At 46.4% G+C, this 18,564-nt stretch overlaps 1 protein-coding gene across 2 annotated transcripts in view; it reads left to right on the top strand.

Annotated features, from left to right (window-relative positions):
• The window catches only part of LGI2 (leucine rich repeat LGI family member 2), a 98,636-nt gene that overhangs the window by 34,098 nt on the left and 45,974 nt on the right, over positions 1-18,564 (top strand). For both annotated transcript variants that reach the window (XM_075346939.1, XM_075346938.1), the window contains 2 exons: positions 11,504-11,575; positions 11,684-11,755. In XM_075346939.1, coding sequence (XP_075203054.1) covers positions 11,504-11,575; positions 11,684-11,755 — 144 coding nt within the window. The remainder of the gene's footprint in view (positions 1-11,503; positions 11,576-11,683; positions 11,756-18,564) is intronic.

Below are 18,564 nucleotides of genomic sequence, written 5' to 3'. Positions count from 1 at the left end.
GCCGCAACACACAGAAAACCCAGAGGAATCTGACTGACCCGAACCTGGTTTTCTACGGAGCTCCTGATAGTGAAGGTGTTACGCTGCAGATAGGATCTGGGTACCACTCCGGAAGACTGTGTTGCGTTAGCTGGCTCCAGGGATATGGGAGCAATAGTCTCTGGTATAGAGTTGAAGTAGCAACTGGTGTACAGGTTCCGTCCAGGATGGATTGTTTGACGAGAGGATGGATAGATGGCAGCAGCTGATGTAGAGGTTCCATCCTGGATGGATACCAGCAGCTGAAGCCAATACCTCGTAGCAGCAGGTATCGTGGAAGGCAGCCGATATGATGGCTCACAGCAGCAGGTAGTGGGAGTGGGACTTTGCAATACAGAAAGGTATAAGCAGTATGTCTAGCACAGCGGAACAGCAACAGCAGCACAGGGCTAGGGGACCTGACAACTAGCAATGACTAAACTCATTGCTCAGGCATCTAGCATGGAGCTAGGGTGCCTTAAGTACCTACAGCCTCCCAGCTGACCTGGGAGCACTTTTAGGTTAGGAGGGCACTGGCCCTTTAAAAAAAGGGGCGTAGCCGCGGACACGCACTACGGGAGAGACTGGAGCTCTACAAGGTGCACAGATGCTCCGGGAGGTCGCAGCATGATGTGGGGACAGAACCCCCACAGCAGGATGCCCAGATAGGGGAGAATGCTGGTATCCTCGCTGGGGGAGGGGAGCAGGAGAATGCGAGGACGCCAGCCTGGGAGTTACATTAATGTCCTCTCTTTCACTCTCCTACCCCTAAATCATTATCTAATGTCCTCCCTCCTCTCCCACCCTCACAACCCAGATTCATGTAATATCCTCTCGCCGACCCGCACCCCAAATTCACATAATATCCTCTCGCCGACCCCCACCTCAAATTCATGTAATATCCTCTCGCAGACCCCCACCCCAAATGCATGTAATAACCTCTCGCCAAACCCCACCCCAAATGCATGTAATATCCTCTCGCCGACCCCCACCCCAAATTCATGTAACATCTTCTCCCCCTCCCCAAATTTATGTAATATCCTTTCGCCAAACCCCACCCCAAATTCAATTTGTTATGTCCTCTCTCCCACCCCAGTTGTTTGTTTTTTTTAAATAGAAATGTTTTTGTGTTTACAGCTCCTTTAAAATACAGTATTGTAAAAGTCGGTTTTTTTTTACTGGATTTTTCTGTCTTTTGGGTAGACCGCTGCTTCTTACTGCAGAGACCAAAATGAACACTGAACCAAAGCTTCACAAAACATCTCCACTTCAGTTGAGTTCACCCTGGGAGCTGATTCTAAACCAACTCTTCTGCTCCAGTCTGCCCAAGAGGGAGCAAAATTCTGAAAATATATATTTTTTTTCTGTTTCTAATTTTATTTTATTTTTTGCTATACAAAGTGTGTTGCCAGAAATGCAAAGCAAATGTTATCAGAAATTAAATAATAGGCCTCTTTAACACACACAAAATTAAAATGCCACCCGAAAGCTGATGTGTACATATGTAATAAACTAGCCATTATTACTGTTATTATCATTTAATTATTAGAAGTGAAGCTAATGTTAGCATATCGTATGTAATCCATTTTTGATCGTCCCTTCTCTCGCCTTATTTGTTAGGGTCTTAAGAAATAAAACAATATCAAAGGGTTATTCTGAATATACTAAGTTATTCCATGTCTATAGAGTAGAGTAAAACGTTCTTGCTGGAGGACTGACTACTGAGACCGCCATTGATCCTGAGAATGGTCTACCGCAGTGCCAAAGTCAATGAATTGAAAGGAGGTGAAGCATGTGCACCTGCGCTCCATTCAAGATGGTGCTCTACAGAGGCAGATCCTGACTTCTCAGGATAGCGGAGGGTCCGAGAAATCTAGCTAGCTCTATTCTAACTTATCTTGGGAATAACCTTTTAAAGTGAATCTGTCAGCAGGTTTTTGCTATGTAAGCTGAAGACAGTATTCTGCAAGGGTTAACACAGAAAATTCAGGAATGTCTGTCTTGTCAAGGTCCGATCTACTGTTTATTTGCTTTGATTGTGTAAGCAGCAGGACTTATCATTACTGCAATGTCACTCACAGGGAAGTCTGACACGCCCCCTCCTCTGATAGGCACCTTACTATCAATGAACAATCTCTATAGAGAGCCTAGTGCAGACGGGGAACTCTCTTAGCTCTGCTGCAGTGCTAAAAATAAAAATTCTGATTGTGTTAGAACGGCTGCACCCAGTAATCTAAGTGATACATCAATGAATTCAGAGTCTCTCGGCCTACATCATACTACTCTCAGGTAAGGTGGCAAAAATCTGCTGACAGGTTCCCTTTAAAAGTGTTCTTTAATTGCAAACAACCCCTTTACTTGATGCCTCTTGGGTTTACTTTCTAAGGGTGGCTTTACACGCTACGATATCGCTAAAGCGATCTCGTTGGGGTCACGGAATTTGTGACGCACATCCGGCCGCTTTAGCGATGTCGTTGTGTGTGACACCTATGAGCGATTTTGAATAGTCGCAAAAACATTCAAAATCGCTAATCGGTGACATGCCCCCCTCTTCCCAATTATCGTTGCTGCTGAAGGTACGATGTTGTTTGTTGTTCCTGCGGCAGCACACATCACTACGTGTGACACCGCAGGAACGAGGAACCTCTCCTTACCTGCGTCCCGCCAGCAATGAGGAAGGAAGGAGGTGGGCGGGATGTTCGTCCCGCTCATCTCCGCCCCTCCGCTTTGATTGGGCGGCCGCTCAGTGACGTCGCTGTGACACCGAACGAACCGCCCCCTTAGAAAGGAGATGGTTCGCCGGTCACAGCGACGTCGCTAGGCAGGTATGTGTGTGCGACACTGCCGTAGCGATAATGTTCGCTACGGCAGTGATCACCACATATCGGCCGTACGATGGGGGTGGGTGCTATCACGCTCGACATCGCAGCGTGTAAAGTCCGCTTAAGACACTCTTCCCCCAATCATATTGTTTGGTCACATGTCCGAATAAAAGTTGTGATAAAGTATTTAAAGATAACTAGTAGAATGTTAGAAACATATAACTGACAAAAAAAACAACAAAAAAAAAAACATTACTTAACATGGAAAAGAAAAGTATTCCAAAATGAAGAAATCGCTTCTGAAAATGCATTAAAACAAGAATCAAGCCTTCCCTTTGGTGACTGTTGAAGAATGCAGCAAGGAGATCACCTTTTATATATGCGGGTCTAGCAGAGAAGCAAGCTTGTGTCTGATCTGCTTGTGGCAAAAAAAAATATCAGCAGAGTTTTATAGGTACTCGACTCTTTACAATGCCATTATAAAAGCTGTCTTGGAGCAAACCTTGCACTCATGTATCCCTCACATGACTGGACATATACGCTTTCAGCAGAAGTAACAGTGAAGATTTCCATTGAATGACAACCAGTAGAAACCTTGTACCCAGTGACTAGGTGATAACTTTTAATCTTGCTAGAATCTCATCAGGTGGATTAAAATATAAGAAGTGTCATACGTTGATGCCTTATTGTGTTTAAAAATCTAACAGTCTTGGCAGAAACATTTGTTTCAATGCTGCAGCCAGTGATTGGCTGCAGCGATTTCATGCTCTTCCAGTCAAAAGACTCAGCATGAAAAGTAGAAATAGGGGATCAAAAATAAATGGAGTACGCCTCATTTTTTTTAATTATTAAACCAAAAAATTAGATGGACACCCCCTTTATGCAACTCAGAAAAAAATTAAAGGTCCAGAAATGAAAGCATTGCTTGAGAGGTCTGTGCATTTGCGCAGGACTATGTGGGTCGGGTCTTGGGTTCATTTTCCTCCCCTGAGTGCTTGTTGGCCTCTATGTACATTTCTTCCCCCATCACTGTCATCACACTTATGGCTGGCACGTGCACAGTAGAATCTAGAAATATTTCATGAACTCTTCAATAAAATGGTGTTAGGGGTACTTTGCACACTACGACATCGCAAGCGGATGGTAGCGATGCCGAGCGCGATAGTCCCCGCCCCCGTCGCAGCTGCGATATCTTGTGATAGCTGCCGTAGCGAACATTATCACTACTGCAGCGTCACATGCACTTACCTGCCCTGCGACCCGCCTCCTTCCTAAGGGGGCGGGTCGTGCGGCGTCACAGCGACGTCACACAGCAGGCGACCAATAGAAGCAGGGGGCGGAGATGAACGGGACGTAAACATCCCGCCCACCTCCTTCCTTCCTCATTGCAGCCGGGACGCAGGTAAGGCGATGTTCCTAGCTCCTGCAGCTTCACACACAGCGATGTGTGCTGCCGCAGGAACGGGGAACAACATCGTAACATCGGTCCTTCCGAAATTATGGAAATGACCGACGCTACACCGATCATACGATTTCGACGCTTTTGCGCTCGTTAATCGTAGTAAAAAGGATTCACATACTCCAATTTCCACATCGACGCTGGATGTGCGTCACTTTCGATTTGACCCCACCGACATCGCACCAGCGATATCGTAGTGTGCAAAGTACTCCTTAGACTCAGTGCCTGCGCATACCGCTATCTTCGGCGCCATCTTAGTGAATGTGCCACCCTCAGCACAAGCATCCAAAAAATCAAAAGCAGGAGGACAGCGTCTTCAATAAGATGGCACTAGAGATAGTCAGTACCTGCGCATACTGCTAACGCCATTTTATTGAAGAGTTCATGAAATATTTCTAGATTCTATGACGCAAGAGCCAGCCATAAGTATAATGACAGTGATTGGGGGAAGAAAGTTACTTAGAGGCCAAAAAAGCACACAGGGAAGGAATGTTATTATGGATGATCTAATACCACAAATATCCGACTTCGCGAATATTTGCCGAATAGGTTGCCACTATTCAACTATTCGCGAATATTCAATGCTCAATGTAAGTCTATGGGAAACCCGAATAACAATTATTCGGGCTTCCCGTAGACCTACATTGCACATCGAATATACGCATAGCGGCGACCTATTCGTTAGATATTCGCGAAGTCGGATATTTATGGTATTCGATCATCCCTAAATATTAACCCAAATCCCTGCCCCGATACACAGGCCACTCATCCAATGCTTTCATTTCTGGACCTTTGATAATGTTTGTTTATCTTCAGACACCATAAGACAATAATCCAGCACTAGGGAAAAAAAGGCTTCATCATAAATTAAAAATGTTACTTCTATTGGATCCCATATTAAAATCTATAGACAGATATATTAAAATTCTAGGAGACCTGACATGTTTCGATTCTAACAAAATTTGATCCCTACTCATAGGTTCTATATCTTCAGTGTTGGAAAGATAAAATATTTTAAAAAATGTGAGGGGTGTACTTACTTTTTTAATGTATTGTATCACCCTTGTGCATATTGTATATCACCAATTTAGATGACGCTACTTGGGTGCACTTTTGGGCACAAAGACCTTCTTTCTCACATGTCCATCCATTATGCTATTGTATAGGAAAGATTTAGAATTGCCCAAAAAAATCCTTCCAGTTCTTCATAGTCTTCAAATGGGTCATTAAAGTGGCTTAAAGGGAATGGTCAGGGGACATATGCTGCTCCAATAATGGGCAGGATCTGCACTTGAAGATAACTATGACGAAACACTGCTATGTTTTAGGGAATATAAAAAAAGCAAAAAAGAGGAATAAATATCATTACTTACAGATAGAACTGCAGCTGGATATTGCCCGTGCCAAAAGAATACTACTCTACCAGGATACAGCTAAACCCCCACTAAGTGGAGGTGTCGCGGGCGGAGGAGGAGACACTGCGCTCTCCCACTGCTCGGGTCCGGCTGCTGCTGCCGCTGCTCTGTGGTGGCTCGAGCGGTGGGCCGGATCCCGGGGACTCGAGCGGCGTTCCTCGCCCGTGAGTGAAAAGGGGTGTTTGATTGGATGGTGGGGATTGGATTATTGTCCGTGACGCCACCCACGGTTGTGGTGAAGTTAGTGACACCACCGCTGCTCTGGACGGGGATCCCGGGAGCGGTGACAGGGAGCAGCTTTGATGTTAGTTCTCCCCTCCGTGGGTAGGGGGTTGGTTGTACCGGGGCCTGGTGATGGACGACAGGCGAGTTACAGGGCCTGGTGAGGTGCAGGGTCTGGTGAGGTGCAGGGTCGCGGGGGCAGCGCTGTACCGCATGGCACAGTGGTACTCACTCAGCCAATGATGAGGACACAGTTCTCGGTAAAACACACGGCTGGATGGACGGGTCCCACAGACGGCTGCGGTGTTGTTTCTCCCGGCAGGTTGATGGTGACTGCCTTTCCCTGAACCTGTATACGGTAGATGGTTCCAATGGGTTCCCACCGGTAACCCGCTCCCCAGCTTGGATATGGGCTGGAGGAGCCCCTTCTGCCCGCAGGCTCTGGCCCTGGGAAACGGTTGCCTTGGCGGTGGCGGTGTCTCCCTCTCTTGGTTGGACTGTTGCCTTCTGTCGGGACTTGGCTGCTGGGAAACCCAGGAGGTTCCCTTCACTAACGAATTCGGCAAATTCACGGCGACTCCTAGCCTTGCCGGGGTCCGTAAGCCCCTGCCAGATGGTGTTGGCTTCTCTTTGCGTACCGGTCCGGTACCGCCGGGCCACCGCCTGTCCACGGTCCTTACGGTAGACTCCGATAGGCCACTCCTGCAGACGGTCACCACTGTCTGCCAACCTTGCTGTACCGCCCGGGCCACACACCCGGACGCTGTCAGTTAGTTGCTCCACTACCACTCTCCTTCCTCTCACTTCCACCTCCAAAACTAATCTGTCTGTTTTTCCCGCCTCCAGGACTGCGAACTCCTCGGTGGGCAGGACAACCGCCTGGCCCACCCCCCTGGTGTGAACATCAGCCCCTGGAGGAAGGCAACAAGGGTTTTGTGTCTGACTTCGGTGTGCCTGACCGGGAGTGTGGGGTGTGTGGGTGTTGTGCTCTGTGGCCCCTGGCTTGTCCAGGGCGCCACAGAGGCATCACAGGTGCAGAAGGAGCAAATCACACACACACTTCCATGGAATGGAGAGGGGCGAATGCTAGATGATAAAACTGGACACTAGTGGCTTGCATAGAGCGTTGTTCACACATGCAGATAACACAGTCACAAACCCGCAGCCTATTAGGTGACGCCCATACTATTAGATCAGGCGGGCTGTAGGTTGTAGGCTTTCTGTGTTATGGGCATAATGTTAACAAAAAAAACTCATATTTTTTTGTAGAGGATTCAGCCAGGCCCCTTTCTGTTGGGCCTTACATTTTAGGGTATGTTCACACATCAGGTTTTTGCTGTGTGGCACAATCCGGCGCTTTGCGGGGAAAAACGCATCCGTTTTTTTTTTTGCCGCCGGGTGCGGTTTTTCCTCATAGACTTTTATTAGTGCTGACTTGTGCCGCATGTACTTGCTTTTGATCCGGTTTGCCGCACGCGGCAAAATCGTCCCTCCGGCGCCCGCACAGAACGCAGAGAGGAACTTTTTTTGCCAGCGGTAAAAAACTGCATAGCGCCAGGTGCGGCGCTGTGCGGCATGGTGCATAATGAAAGTCTATGCGCGCCGGATATGGTGGCATGCATCAAACGCCGGAAGCATGTACCGTATCCGTTTTTTACTTATGAGCATGCCCATAAGTGATATAAATTCATTGCTTGTCAGAAAATCAGTCACTCACTCACTCTCAAACGCTCTCACTCACTGACTCACTCACTCCCTCACTGACTCACTGAGTCATTCACTCACTCTCACCCACTCACCGATCACCGGTGAGGCGCTGCACGGCTGTCACACTGCTGGCGGCTTCTCCTGATTTGAAAATGCCGGCCGCCCATTATTCAATCTCGTATTCACTGCTTCCCCCGCCCACCGGCGCCTATGATTGGTTGCAGTCAGACATGCCCCCACGCTGAGTGACAGATGTCTCACTGCAACCAATCACAGCCGCCGGTGGGCGGGTCTATATCGTGCAGTACAATAAATAAATAATTAAAAAAAACAGGCGTGCGATCCCCCCCAATTTTGATACCAGCCAAGATAAAGCCACATGGCTGAAGGCTGGTATTCTCAGGATGGGGAGCCCTCCAGCCTAAAAATATCAACCAGCAGCTGCCCGGAATTGCCGCATCCATTAGATGTGACGGTCCCGGGACTCTACCCGGCTCATCCCGAATTGCCCTGGTGCGGTGGCAATCGGGGTAATAAGGGGTTAATCATGGCAGGCGTCTGAGACACCCCCAATGATTAACCTGTAAGTGAAAGTAAATACACATACACCCAAAAAAATACTTTATTTGAAATAAAAGACAAAAAAACACCCTCTTTCACTATTTTATTAAAATCCCCAAATACCCCTGCAGATCCGACGTAATCCACAGAGGTCCCACGACGATTTCAGCTGTGCTACATGAAGCTGACAGGAGCAGCAGTAGAACACCGCCGCTCTCTATCAGATCCACGCAGCACTGAAGTGAATCGAGCTGTCAGCGGTGACGTCACTGAGGTAATGCCGGGGCGTGTGCGGTGATGATGCGTGCGGTAGTGCCTGCGTGTGTAGTGATGATGCGTGCGGTAGTGCAAGGGTGTGTGGAGATGATGCGTGTGGTAGTGCCGGGGTGTGTGCAGTGATGATGCATGCGGTAGTGCCGGGGCGTGTGCGGTGATGATGCGTGCTGTAGTGCCTGCGTGTGCGGTGATGATGCGTGCAGTAGTGCCTGCGTGTGAGGTGATGATGCGTGCCGTAGTGCAAGGGTGTGCGGAGATGATGCGTGTGGTAGTGCCGGGGTGTGTGCAGTGATGATGCATGCGGTAGTGCCGGGGCGTGTGCGGTGATGATGCGTGCTGTAGTGCCTGCGTGTGCGGTGATGATGCGTGCAGTAGTGCCTGCGTGTGAGGTGATGATGCGTGCCGTAGTGCAAGGGTGTGTGGTGATGATGCGTGTGGTAGTGCCGGGGTGTGTGCAGTGATGATGCATGCGGTAGTGCCGGGGCGTGTGCGGTGATGATGCGTGCTGTAGTGCCTGCGTGTGCGGTGATGATGCGTGCAGTAGTGCCTGCGTGTGAGGTGATGGTGGGGGCGGTAGTGCCGGTGTTTGTGCAGCGATGGTGGGGGTGGTAGTGCTGGTGTTTGTGCAGTGATGATGGGGGCGGTAGTGCCAGTGTTTGTGCAGTGATGATAGGGTCTCTCTCTCTCTCAGCATAAAAAAAAAAAACAAAAAACAACGGATCCATTTTTTTACCGGATCCGTCGCATCAGTTTTTACAGAATCTGAGACGGATCCGTTGCATCAGACACAAACCGGATTGTGCCTGATTGGAAAAAACGGATGTGTGAACTTAGCCTTAGGCGGGCTTTGCACGCTGCAACATCGGTAACAATGTGTTACCGATGCTGCAGCGATAGTCCCGCCCCCGTCTCACGTGCAATATCTAGTGAAAGCTGCCGTAGCGATTATTATCGCTACGGCAGTTTCACACGCACATACCTGCCGTGCGACGTCCCTCTGGCCGGCGACCCGCCTCCTTCCTAAGGGGGCGGGTCGTGCGGCGTCACAGCGACGTCACACGGCAGACGGCCAATTGAAGTGGAGGGGCGGAGATGAGCAGGATGTAAACATCCCGCCCACCTCCGTCCTTCTCATTGCAGCCGGCGGCAGGTAAGGTGAAGTTCCTCGCTCCTGCGGCTTCATACACAGCGATGTGTGCTGCCGCAGGAACGAGGAACAACATCGCACCTGTCGCTGCACCGGCATTATGGAAATGTCGGAGGCTGCAGCGATGATACAATAACGACGCTTTTGCGCTCGTTCATCGTATCAAAAAGGTTTTACACGTTGCGATATCGACTGCGACGCCGGATGTGCGTCACTTTCGATTTGACCCCATCGACATCGCACGTGCAATGTCGCAACGTGCAAAGCCGCCCTTAGAGTTTCTGTCCCTGCATGATACACAGATGGGATACGGCTTTGCATCCCGCCTGATCTAATAGTATGGGTGTCACCTAATAGGCTGCGGGCTGGTGACTGAGCATCTGCATGTGTGAACAGCGCTCTATGCAAGCCGTCAGTATGCAGTTATAGCATCCAGCAATCGCCCCCTCCATTTTGGAAGTGTGTGGGTGATTTGCTCCTCCTGCACCTGTGATGCCTCCACTTAGTGGGGGTTTAGCTGTATCCTGCTGGAGTAGTAGTAGTCTTTTGGCCTGGGCAATATACAGCTCCAGTTCCATCTTTGCTGTATGTTTCAGGGAATAGCAGAGCAATAGGCAGACTCCTCATCGGGGGGGACCTTGATTGCTTCATATCCCCTTTTTCTGATTGATGGACAGATCACAGACATAGGTAATGTAGCTGACATGATCTAGAAGTTCAAAAAAAGTTTTTATGACCTTCTACGTCATGTCTGCTTCCATTAATTTACCTTTACTGCTTTATTCATATGCTTATACTTTATTGATTGATAGCAATATGCCTATATGGGATTTACCACTTATCTCACTGCCTTTCTTAGGTTTTTGTGGGGGTGTTTTCAATGTTTTTTTCTTTTTTATTGTGTACAATTCTGTTTTTTGTTTGTTTTATTTATTAAAATGTATACCTTTGCACATATTTCCGATCTAGTACATTTGCTTTTGCTTTAGAAGTGATCTTTAGGCATTTCTTATTGTTTTGGTACTCTTGAGATGCTTTCTATATTTTGGAATGTAATATGGGTCTTTTTGTGCAGATCTGGTTATTCTGGGTAATTAGAGAGCCTGTCTCTGATTCAGACGGCACGTGACTCAGGCACTCCAGAACTTAACGGGTTACTCTAAGGTTTTGAACTAATCCTCCGTTCATAGTATTATTATTATTATTATATTTATTATTATTGCCCCATTTATTCCATGGTGCTTTACACGTGAAAAGGGGTACACATCATAGGCATAAGTGCAATAATCATAAACAATACAAGGCACAGACAGGTACAGGAGGAAAGACGACCCGGCCCAAGAGGGTTCACAGTCTATAGGGGATGTTTGAGGATACAGTAGGGGAGGGTAAAGCGGGTTGTGCGGCTCTATGGTGGACTGAGAGTTACTGCAGGTTGTAGGCTTGTCGGAAGAAGTGTGTCTTCAGATTCCATAGGATAGAGGTTAACTTCCTGATGTTTGGAGTCTTGACCATTGGGACCCCCACAAATTGAGAGAAGCGGGGCTCCCTGTGTGATTGCAGTAGTGCTTGATCATGCTTACTGCCGCTCCATTCTCTGACAATCCCATTAAGAGTGCGCATGATCGATCACTCCTTCATTCACATGGACCAATTCTCGGGATTGGTAAGTGATCCCTACATCAGAAACCCAGCCATCGACAAATGGATAACCTATCCAATAAATAGGTGAAACTTCCAAACTTGAAAGCTCCTTTCCTATCTGTTGCCTCTCGAATTATTTGGTGGGAGTGTGATATTACCATATGACTCATATTACTGATGAGAGAAGTATACATTGTATGCACCTGCTCGATGATATTGTCTTTCTTCTTAGGTTTATTGAAGGAAATAAAATCGAGACTATTTCCAGACATGCATTCCGCGGCCTCCGTGACCTGACCCATCTGTAAGTCCAGGGATCTGCTTTGTATTCTCCTTAGGTTTGTTCACTTTGTCCGTGTGCATTTATTTCAGCAGTGGAGACTCATGCTCAATTACTTGTCCCTTTTTCTAGATCCTTGGCCAATAACCAGATCAAGACTCTGCCAAGAGACATCTTTAGTGATTTGGATTCTCTTATTGAGCTGTAAGTGTCTTACATTCCTCTTGATTGTCTCTTATTCCTTGTCTTTCACTGTTTATTCTTGTTTGCATGGGCATTTACCTGGCTGATTGAAGAAGCTGTGCCACTGCTAGTTTGTTTGACTCTTCTTTATATGGTTGGCACCCGTGATTTCTATAGAAGATGGACAGCATGTAACTTACCCCAAAATCAGCTATTTGTTTTAACCCTGCACGAGGAAATAGCCAGGAATAAGTTTGGTTTGAGATGTAAAAGTTAGTTTTAGTTTTTATTTTTTTTTGTTTGTTAGGACAATGTCATTTTATGTAGGGAATTACCCAATGAATTAGTGTTTGGTCATTGGAATTGCATAAATCTAAGAAAACTAGGCCAAAACTTCATTGGTGTTCAGGTCTACATGCTTCACCACTCCACTTTAACCTTTGTCCGGCTGAATAGGTACAATTGTAACTATTCCGTTTTAAAATTGCAATACATTTTTTTTTCCAAAAGCCGTACAGGGATGAAATTTTGTGACATCTCTGCAGTTTTGGTCCAGATTATATTGGCCAAATTTCAATAAAATATATCCACCCCCTTCCGAGATAAGAGGTCGCTGTTAACGTTGTAAAATTATGAAGCCTGACGAAGGTTAAATGGTCTATGTTCTCCCCAGTGGGTCTCAGGTTATTTCCGCTCTCTGAAAAAGCTCTTTTCTCTTTTAATGTAGTGGGGTAGCACCCTATCCTTTACAGTTTCTATTTCATCCACTTCGATAAAGTGCACTTGACCTGCATATCTAAGGTGAACTTCTCCCTTTAATGTGAACCCATCAGTTGATTCATGTTGCCCAAACCACATTTTATAGTTAAAAGATCCATCCGGGAACGATAGGGAGAATTGAACCAGTCCGCTTTCTGGCCCTCCCAGCCGGCTTCTCCCAGTGGCGCTACAGTTGATTGACAAACCTCTCGCCTCTCATATAGCGAGAAACCTGCCAATAACCTCTAGCAACGCTGGGAAAAACCAGCCGAGTGCAGAGCCAGAGGAGTCTCATCTCCAGTCACAACGTTTTTTTTACTTCTGCATCAACATACCTGTATGAGACCTTATTTTTTTCACAATGTACAGTATTTTACAAGGCCACCATTAAATTTTCAATGTATAAGTAGATCAATTGATAAAAATCATTGCTATTTAAGTAAAATTTATCTGACATGTTAAATATTTGTGCATTAAGACAAGTGTACCGTGGCACGGAGAGTTAGTCGCAAGCAAGGTGTTGTTCTCACAGGAAAGATGGTGTGGTCCTAGGTGTAGGGACTTGTGCCTTGAGGGAGATGCGCCTGGCTTGCCAGGACCAGATATTAACAAGCACAGATGGAGACTGCCAGTTTTTAAAACACAGTCTTTTAGTTATATGTAACTTGACAAACAAAGTACAAAGGAGATAGTGGGTACACATTTTCTCGAACGTTTCTTGCTTAATACGAAGCATCACCACCAATGGTCCATCCAATCCTGGTTGTTTTACCACCACCCAGCTCAACATCACACCCATGATAGTCATTCCATCTTTTTCTGGGATTCCGCATCCAGTTCTCCTTGCTAAGGTGATAGGTTTCCGCTATGGCCGAAATCTAGCCTCACATTACTGACGCTTTTGGAACGTCTCACCAGGGTTCCCTTTTCGTTTCATGTACTATGTGACCAGACTGTTCACCTTCTGTAGTTGTAGACTGTCTGAGGCCTTGATGCTGAGTGTCCTGTATGATGAACGGACTACCCCAATTGTTAGTTCTCCTGGTCACCACGCTGACCTAACTACGTTGGATACTTTGTTTGCCTTCACGCTATCTTTGGCTTCAGGATCAACTGACATCCGGCATAGCCTGCTATCAGATCAGGGTTTAAATAGGCAGAGAGTTAGCAATGGAAACGCCCATAGCTCACGCCACCTGGTCTCTGACCAAACCATTCCTGGCCACAAGAAGGAGCCTCACAGCAGCCAAAGCATAACTGACATTCACAACACCCACGTCATGCAGCCTTCCTGAGATCAGAATCACGTTTGCTCTAGCTGCAAACTAATCACTGTGAATTTCTGGAAGGAAACTGTAACAGAGTGTCCCTCCCCCGCCTGTGCTCATGTTGTAATAGTCTGTCTCTCCTTGAGTGTCCTGTATGTACTACTGGTGGGGGATTGTTTGTTCTTCTCAGCATGGGACTTCTCCAGTCCACAACTTGGTAAACAGAACAGAGCCAGGAGTCTAAAGTCCATTCATGTATCAAGTGTCCAGGCGGAGTTGGACTCTTCTGCCCATCTTAGGGGCTGATCCCAGGAGAGAAGCACAATGAGCCCCATGTTAGTTCAGTTAGTTAGATCTCAGCTGAAGAAGGACTAGGATCTATTGCTGAGGCTGGATCCTAGAGCCTGTGTATGGACTCTCACAGACTGGAGATCAGTGGCCACGTGGGATTGCGTTTTGTTGTTCACCCTGACTCAAGGAACTCATAATGACCAATGCCATATTTTCCCTGGCATCGGAATACCGGGAGGTGCCCCTGGATCTTTTGTTTTGTTGTGGACTCCTTGCAGACTTTAAGGATTTATATTTGTTTGGTGCTTTATCTTTGTGGTTCCAATAAAGCCCTTTGGATTGTTCCTTGGCCTGGTGTTCCTTACTGCTCTGCCGCATACCCCGTCACAGAAACCTGTTTCATTCCCTGAATGCTAACCCCTCCCCTAAGTGCTAGTCCCATCATTAACTCTGTCTGCCCCTACAGTCTGTAGCTGAGCAGATTTTACCTTTTACCTAATTGACCGTTTACGAGACTTGATCTTTTAACTTTTACCTATACACACACATTATAATGCTTTGTATTATCGCATTCTACATAACACTGCTATGCCTTACATTATACAGGAACATTTCACATTAAATTATCAACATGGCTACAATTTACATATTATACATTCCTATCTAATATTACTAACACTTATCTCTATCATGTATTACATTACATAGCATTGACGTGATTAGTTTCTTCAGGGTGGAAACATGACCAGAGGTCCACCTTCTTACACAAGCACCATAGACTCCACCTCCTTACACAAGCACCATAGACTCCACCTCCTTACATAAGCACTATAGACTCTACCTCCTTACACAAGCATCATAGACACCACCTCCTTAGACAAGCACCATAGACTCCACCTCCTTACACAAGCACCATAGACTCCACCTCCTTACACAAACACTATAGACTCCACCTCCTTACACAAGCACTATAGAGTCCACCTCCTTACACAAGCACCATAGACTCCACCTTCTTGCACAATGGACTCCACCACCTTACACATGCACTATAGACTCCACCACCTTACACAAGCACCATAGACTCCACCTCCTTACACAAGCAACATAGACACCACCTCCTTACACAAGCACCATACACTCCACCTCCTTACACAAGCAACATAGACACCCCCTCCTTACACAAGCACCATAGACTCCACCTCCTTACACAAGCACTATAGACTCTACCTCCTTACACAAGCACCATAGATTTTACCTCCTTACACAAGCACTATAGACTCTACCTCCTTACACAAGCACTATAGACTCTACCTCCTTACACAAGCACCATAGACACCACCTCCTTAGACAAGCACCATAGACTCCACCTCTTTACACAAGCACCATAGACTCTACCTCCTTACACAAGCACTATAGACTCTACCTCCTTACACAAGCACCATAGACACCACCTCCTTAGACAAGCACCATAGACTCCACCTCCTTACACAAGCACCATAGACTCCACCTCCTTACACAAGCACCATAGACTCCACCTCCTTACACAAGCACTATAGACTCCACCTCCTTAGACAAGCACTATAGACTCCACCTCCTTAGACAAGCACTATAGACTCCACCTCCTTACACAAGAACCTTGACCACATGTGAAGGAACCTCTTGCATCACAATTTCAGCAAAGTATAATAAAAGTATCATTCATATCCTATAAAACATGCTCCATTCCACACCCTCGTTTTTTGGAGACAAACTTTGGTCATCTTTGTAGATCTTTTACTTTTTGACCAGTGCGTTGTCCAAATTTTGCAGGCATAATATGAACTGACGTAACTGTATTGAATATTATTAACACTGGAGTTTTTATCATTATTATTATTATTATTATTATGCCATTTTCACTCTTAGTATGCTCACATTCGCGTTTTTGCAGCTTTTTTTTATCTACGTGGAAAACAGGTGTGGGCAGGAAAAACAATGCATACGTTATATACCTTTTTTCATGCTTTTTTTATATCCCTTTTTAGTTCTGCTTTCATTGTTGCTTTGGTTGAGTTTTTTAGGCATACTTTTGAATGGGTAAAAATGCTGATAGAATTTACAATCTGCAGATGGGAAAAACCCTTAAAAGCACACAGAAAGGAACGAAGCATGAAGATGACATTTTGGAAATTTCATCATTTTTGCACAATAAAAAAACCCCCATAAAAACCACCATAAATGCTCAAAGTGTTATCTATTTTCTGTTTGGTCGGCCACACAAATGTCTATGATATGTTGTTTTGTTGCGGTCCGGTTGCAGACCTTTATTCTGGTTGCTCTACTGTAATACATTTACTTTACTGCTTTCTAGTATAATACATTTGATTGTTAATAATTCATGAGCCTAAACATCTTTTCCTCCTTGTAAATATGGAAGGAACCCACAGAGACCCTTCATATAACTACATGTCACACTCTCACGTCTTATCTTCTTTACTATGGCGATATTTTTTGAATGCTGTGATATATTTTATAGATGTAATGGCCTAGTGCTCCTACTAATGTACTTTTAATGTTCTCCTTCCTGCATGCTGACAATGTTGCTTACAGTCAGTTCAGCTCTTCTCCGCTTTGTAGGGGGTCCCCGGTTTACAATCATACCACAAAGCACCAGGGACCTGAAGATAAATCTATACCAGGTCTCCCCCCAATTTCCACATGATGTTTATGATACTGATGTATATTGTGTTGCAGAGGGGGGTTTAATTCAGAGCCCCGCTACATCCCCAATATCCCCCCCACTAAGGTCTATATGGAAAAATGTATTTATAAGGCAATATTTGCTATCTAGAGCATTGTTTCTCTGTGTTTCATAGACAATCTCTGCCTAAAGGCTACTTTACACACTGCGATATCGGTCCCGATATCACTAGTGTGGTTACCCGCCCCCATCTGTTGCGCGACACGGGCATATCGCTGCCCGTGCCGCACAACATCGCCCAGACCCGTCACACATACTTACCTGCCCGGTGACGTCGCTGTTACCGGTGAATCGCCTCCTTTCTAAGGGGGCGGTCCGTGCGGCGTTACAGCGACGTCACTGAGCGGCCGCCCAATAGAAGCGGAGGGGCGGAGCTGAGCGGGACGTAACATCCCGCCCACCTCCTTCCTTCCACATAGTGGCCGGGAGGCAGGTAAGGAGAGCTTCCTCGTTCCTGCGGTGTCACACATAGCGATGTGTGCTGCCGCAGGAGCGACGAACTACATCGTTACTGCTGCAGTAACGATAATCGAGAATGGACCCCCATGTCACCGATGAGTGATTTTGCACGTTTTTGCAACGATGCAAAATCGCTCATCGGTGTCACATGCAGCAACATTGCTAATGCGGCCGGATGTGCATCACAAATTCCGTGACCCCAACGACTCCGCATTAGCGATGTCACAGCATGTAAAGCCCCCTTTAGAATCTTAAGGTTATCATTATATACTTTGCTGCCCATTACTTCTTGACACCACAGTCATTTGTAAAAGAATTTTTTTATCCGCCTTTCAAGAGTCATTCTTTTTTCATGTTTCTGGTAAAGGGGTTGTCTCAGGTTCTTAAATAGGTAAAAGTTCTTGTAAAAAGAAGTAACTTTGCAATCTACCTCTTATTAAAAATCTTCTCCATTGTTAAAGAGGTGGTTCAACCCTTTTCATTACCAGGCACATCAATATTATGTTGAAAAACAAGGTTTCGCTCAAATACATTGTGATGCCAATAGGGCCTGTGAGCGGCGCTATTGTGGTCTGTTCACCCCCTTCGCATGACCCCCGGGCTCCGTGACCTCTGACGTCCGGTGTTGTCACATCAACTTCCTGCTTACCTGACATCACTGCGGCCGGCCCCAGTCTCCGTGAGACACTGGATTGTGGTCAGCGTTTTACCGATCATCACAGCCCAGATTCGCTCCTGATTGCGGTGTTCTGCAGTGAAGGAGGCGGGAGCAGGGAGATGCTGGGCTGTGACGCTAAGCTGTGATGAGTGGTGAAATGCCGCCCACAGCCCAGTCACTCAGGAAGACTGCGGCGCACCTCAGTTGAAGTGACATCAGCAGACATCAGAGGCCCTGGAGCACGGGGGTCACATGAAGGGGATGAGTGGACCGCAATAGCGCTGCTCACAGGGTGTATTGGCAACACAAAGTATTTGATAGAACCCTTGTTTCTCAACATAATATCGATGTGGCCAGTAAGGAAAAGGGTTCAACCACCCCTTTAACACTAGAAGTCCCAGAGAGGGGTCATTTAACATTTCTACCATTAGAACCCTATGAAGCTCGAAATTTCTGGGACTTCTAGTGTTAAGAACGGTGGCATTTTTGATTGTGTAGTTTATTGCTCAATGTCTAGGTCATCAGCCAACACTAGAGTCTATTGGAGGTGGTCGGATTCCTAGGCAAAGAGATTGTGTTTGCAAGCTGTCAACTAGCAAGTGCTGCTCTGAAGCTGACCAAATTGGTGGATCTAGCAGATCTGGCCAAATTCAGT

The sequence above is a fragment of the Anomaloglossus baeobatrachus genome, chromosome 1, assembly GCF_048569485.1.
Source record: "Anomaloglossus baeobatrachus isolate aAnoBae1 chromosome 1, aAnoBae1.hap1, whole genome shotgun sequence".
NCBI lineage: Eukaryota > Metazoa > Chordata > Amphibia > Anura > Aromobatidae > Anomaloglossus > Anomaloglossus baeobatrachus.
Note: the sequence above shows the minus strand (reverse complement) of the source record. Positions and strands in the feature narration are given on the sequence as shown.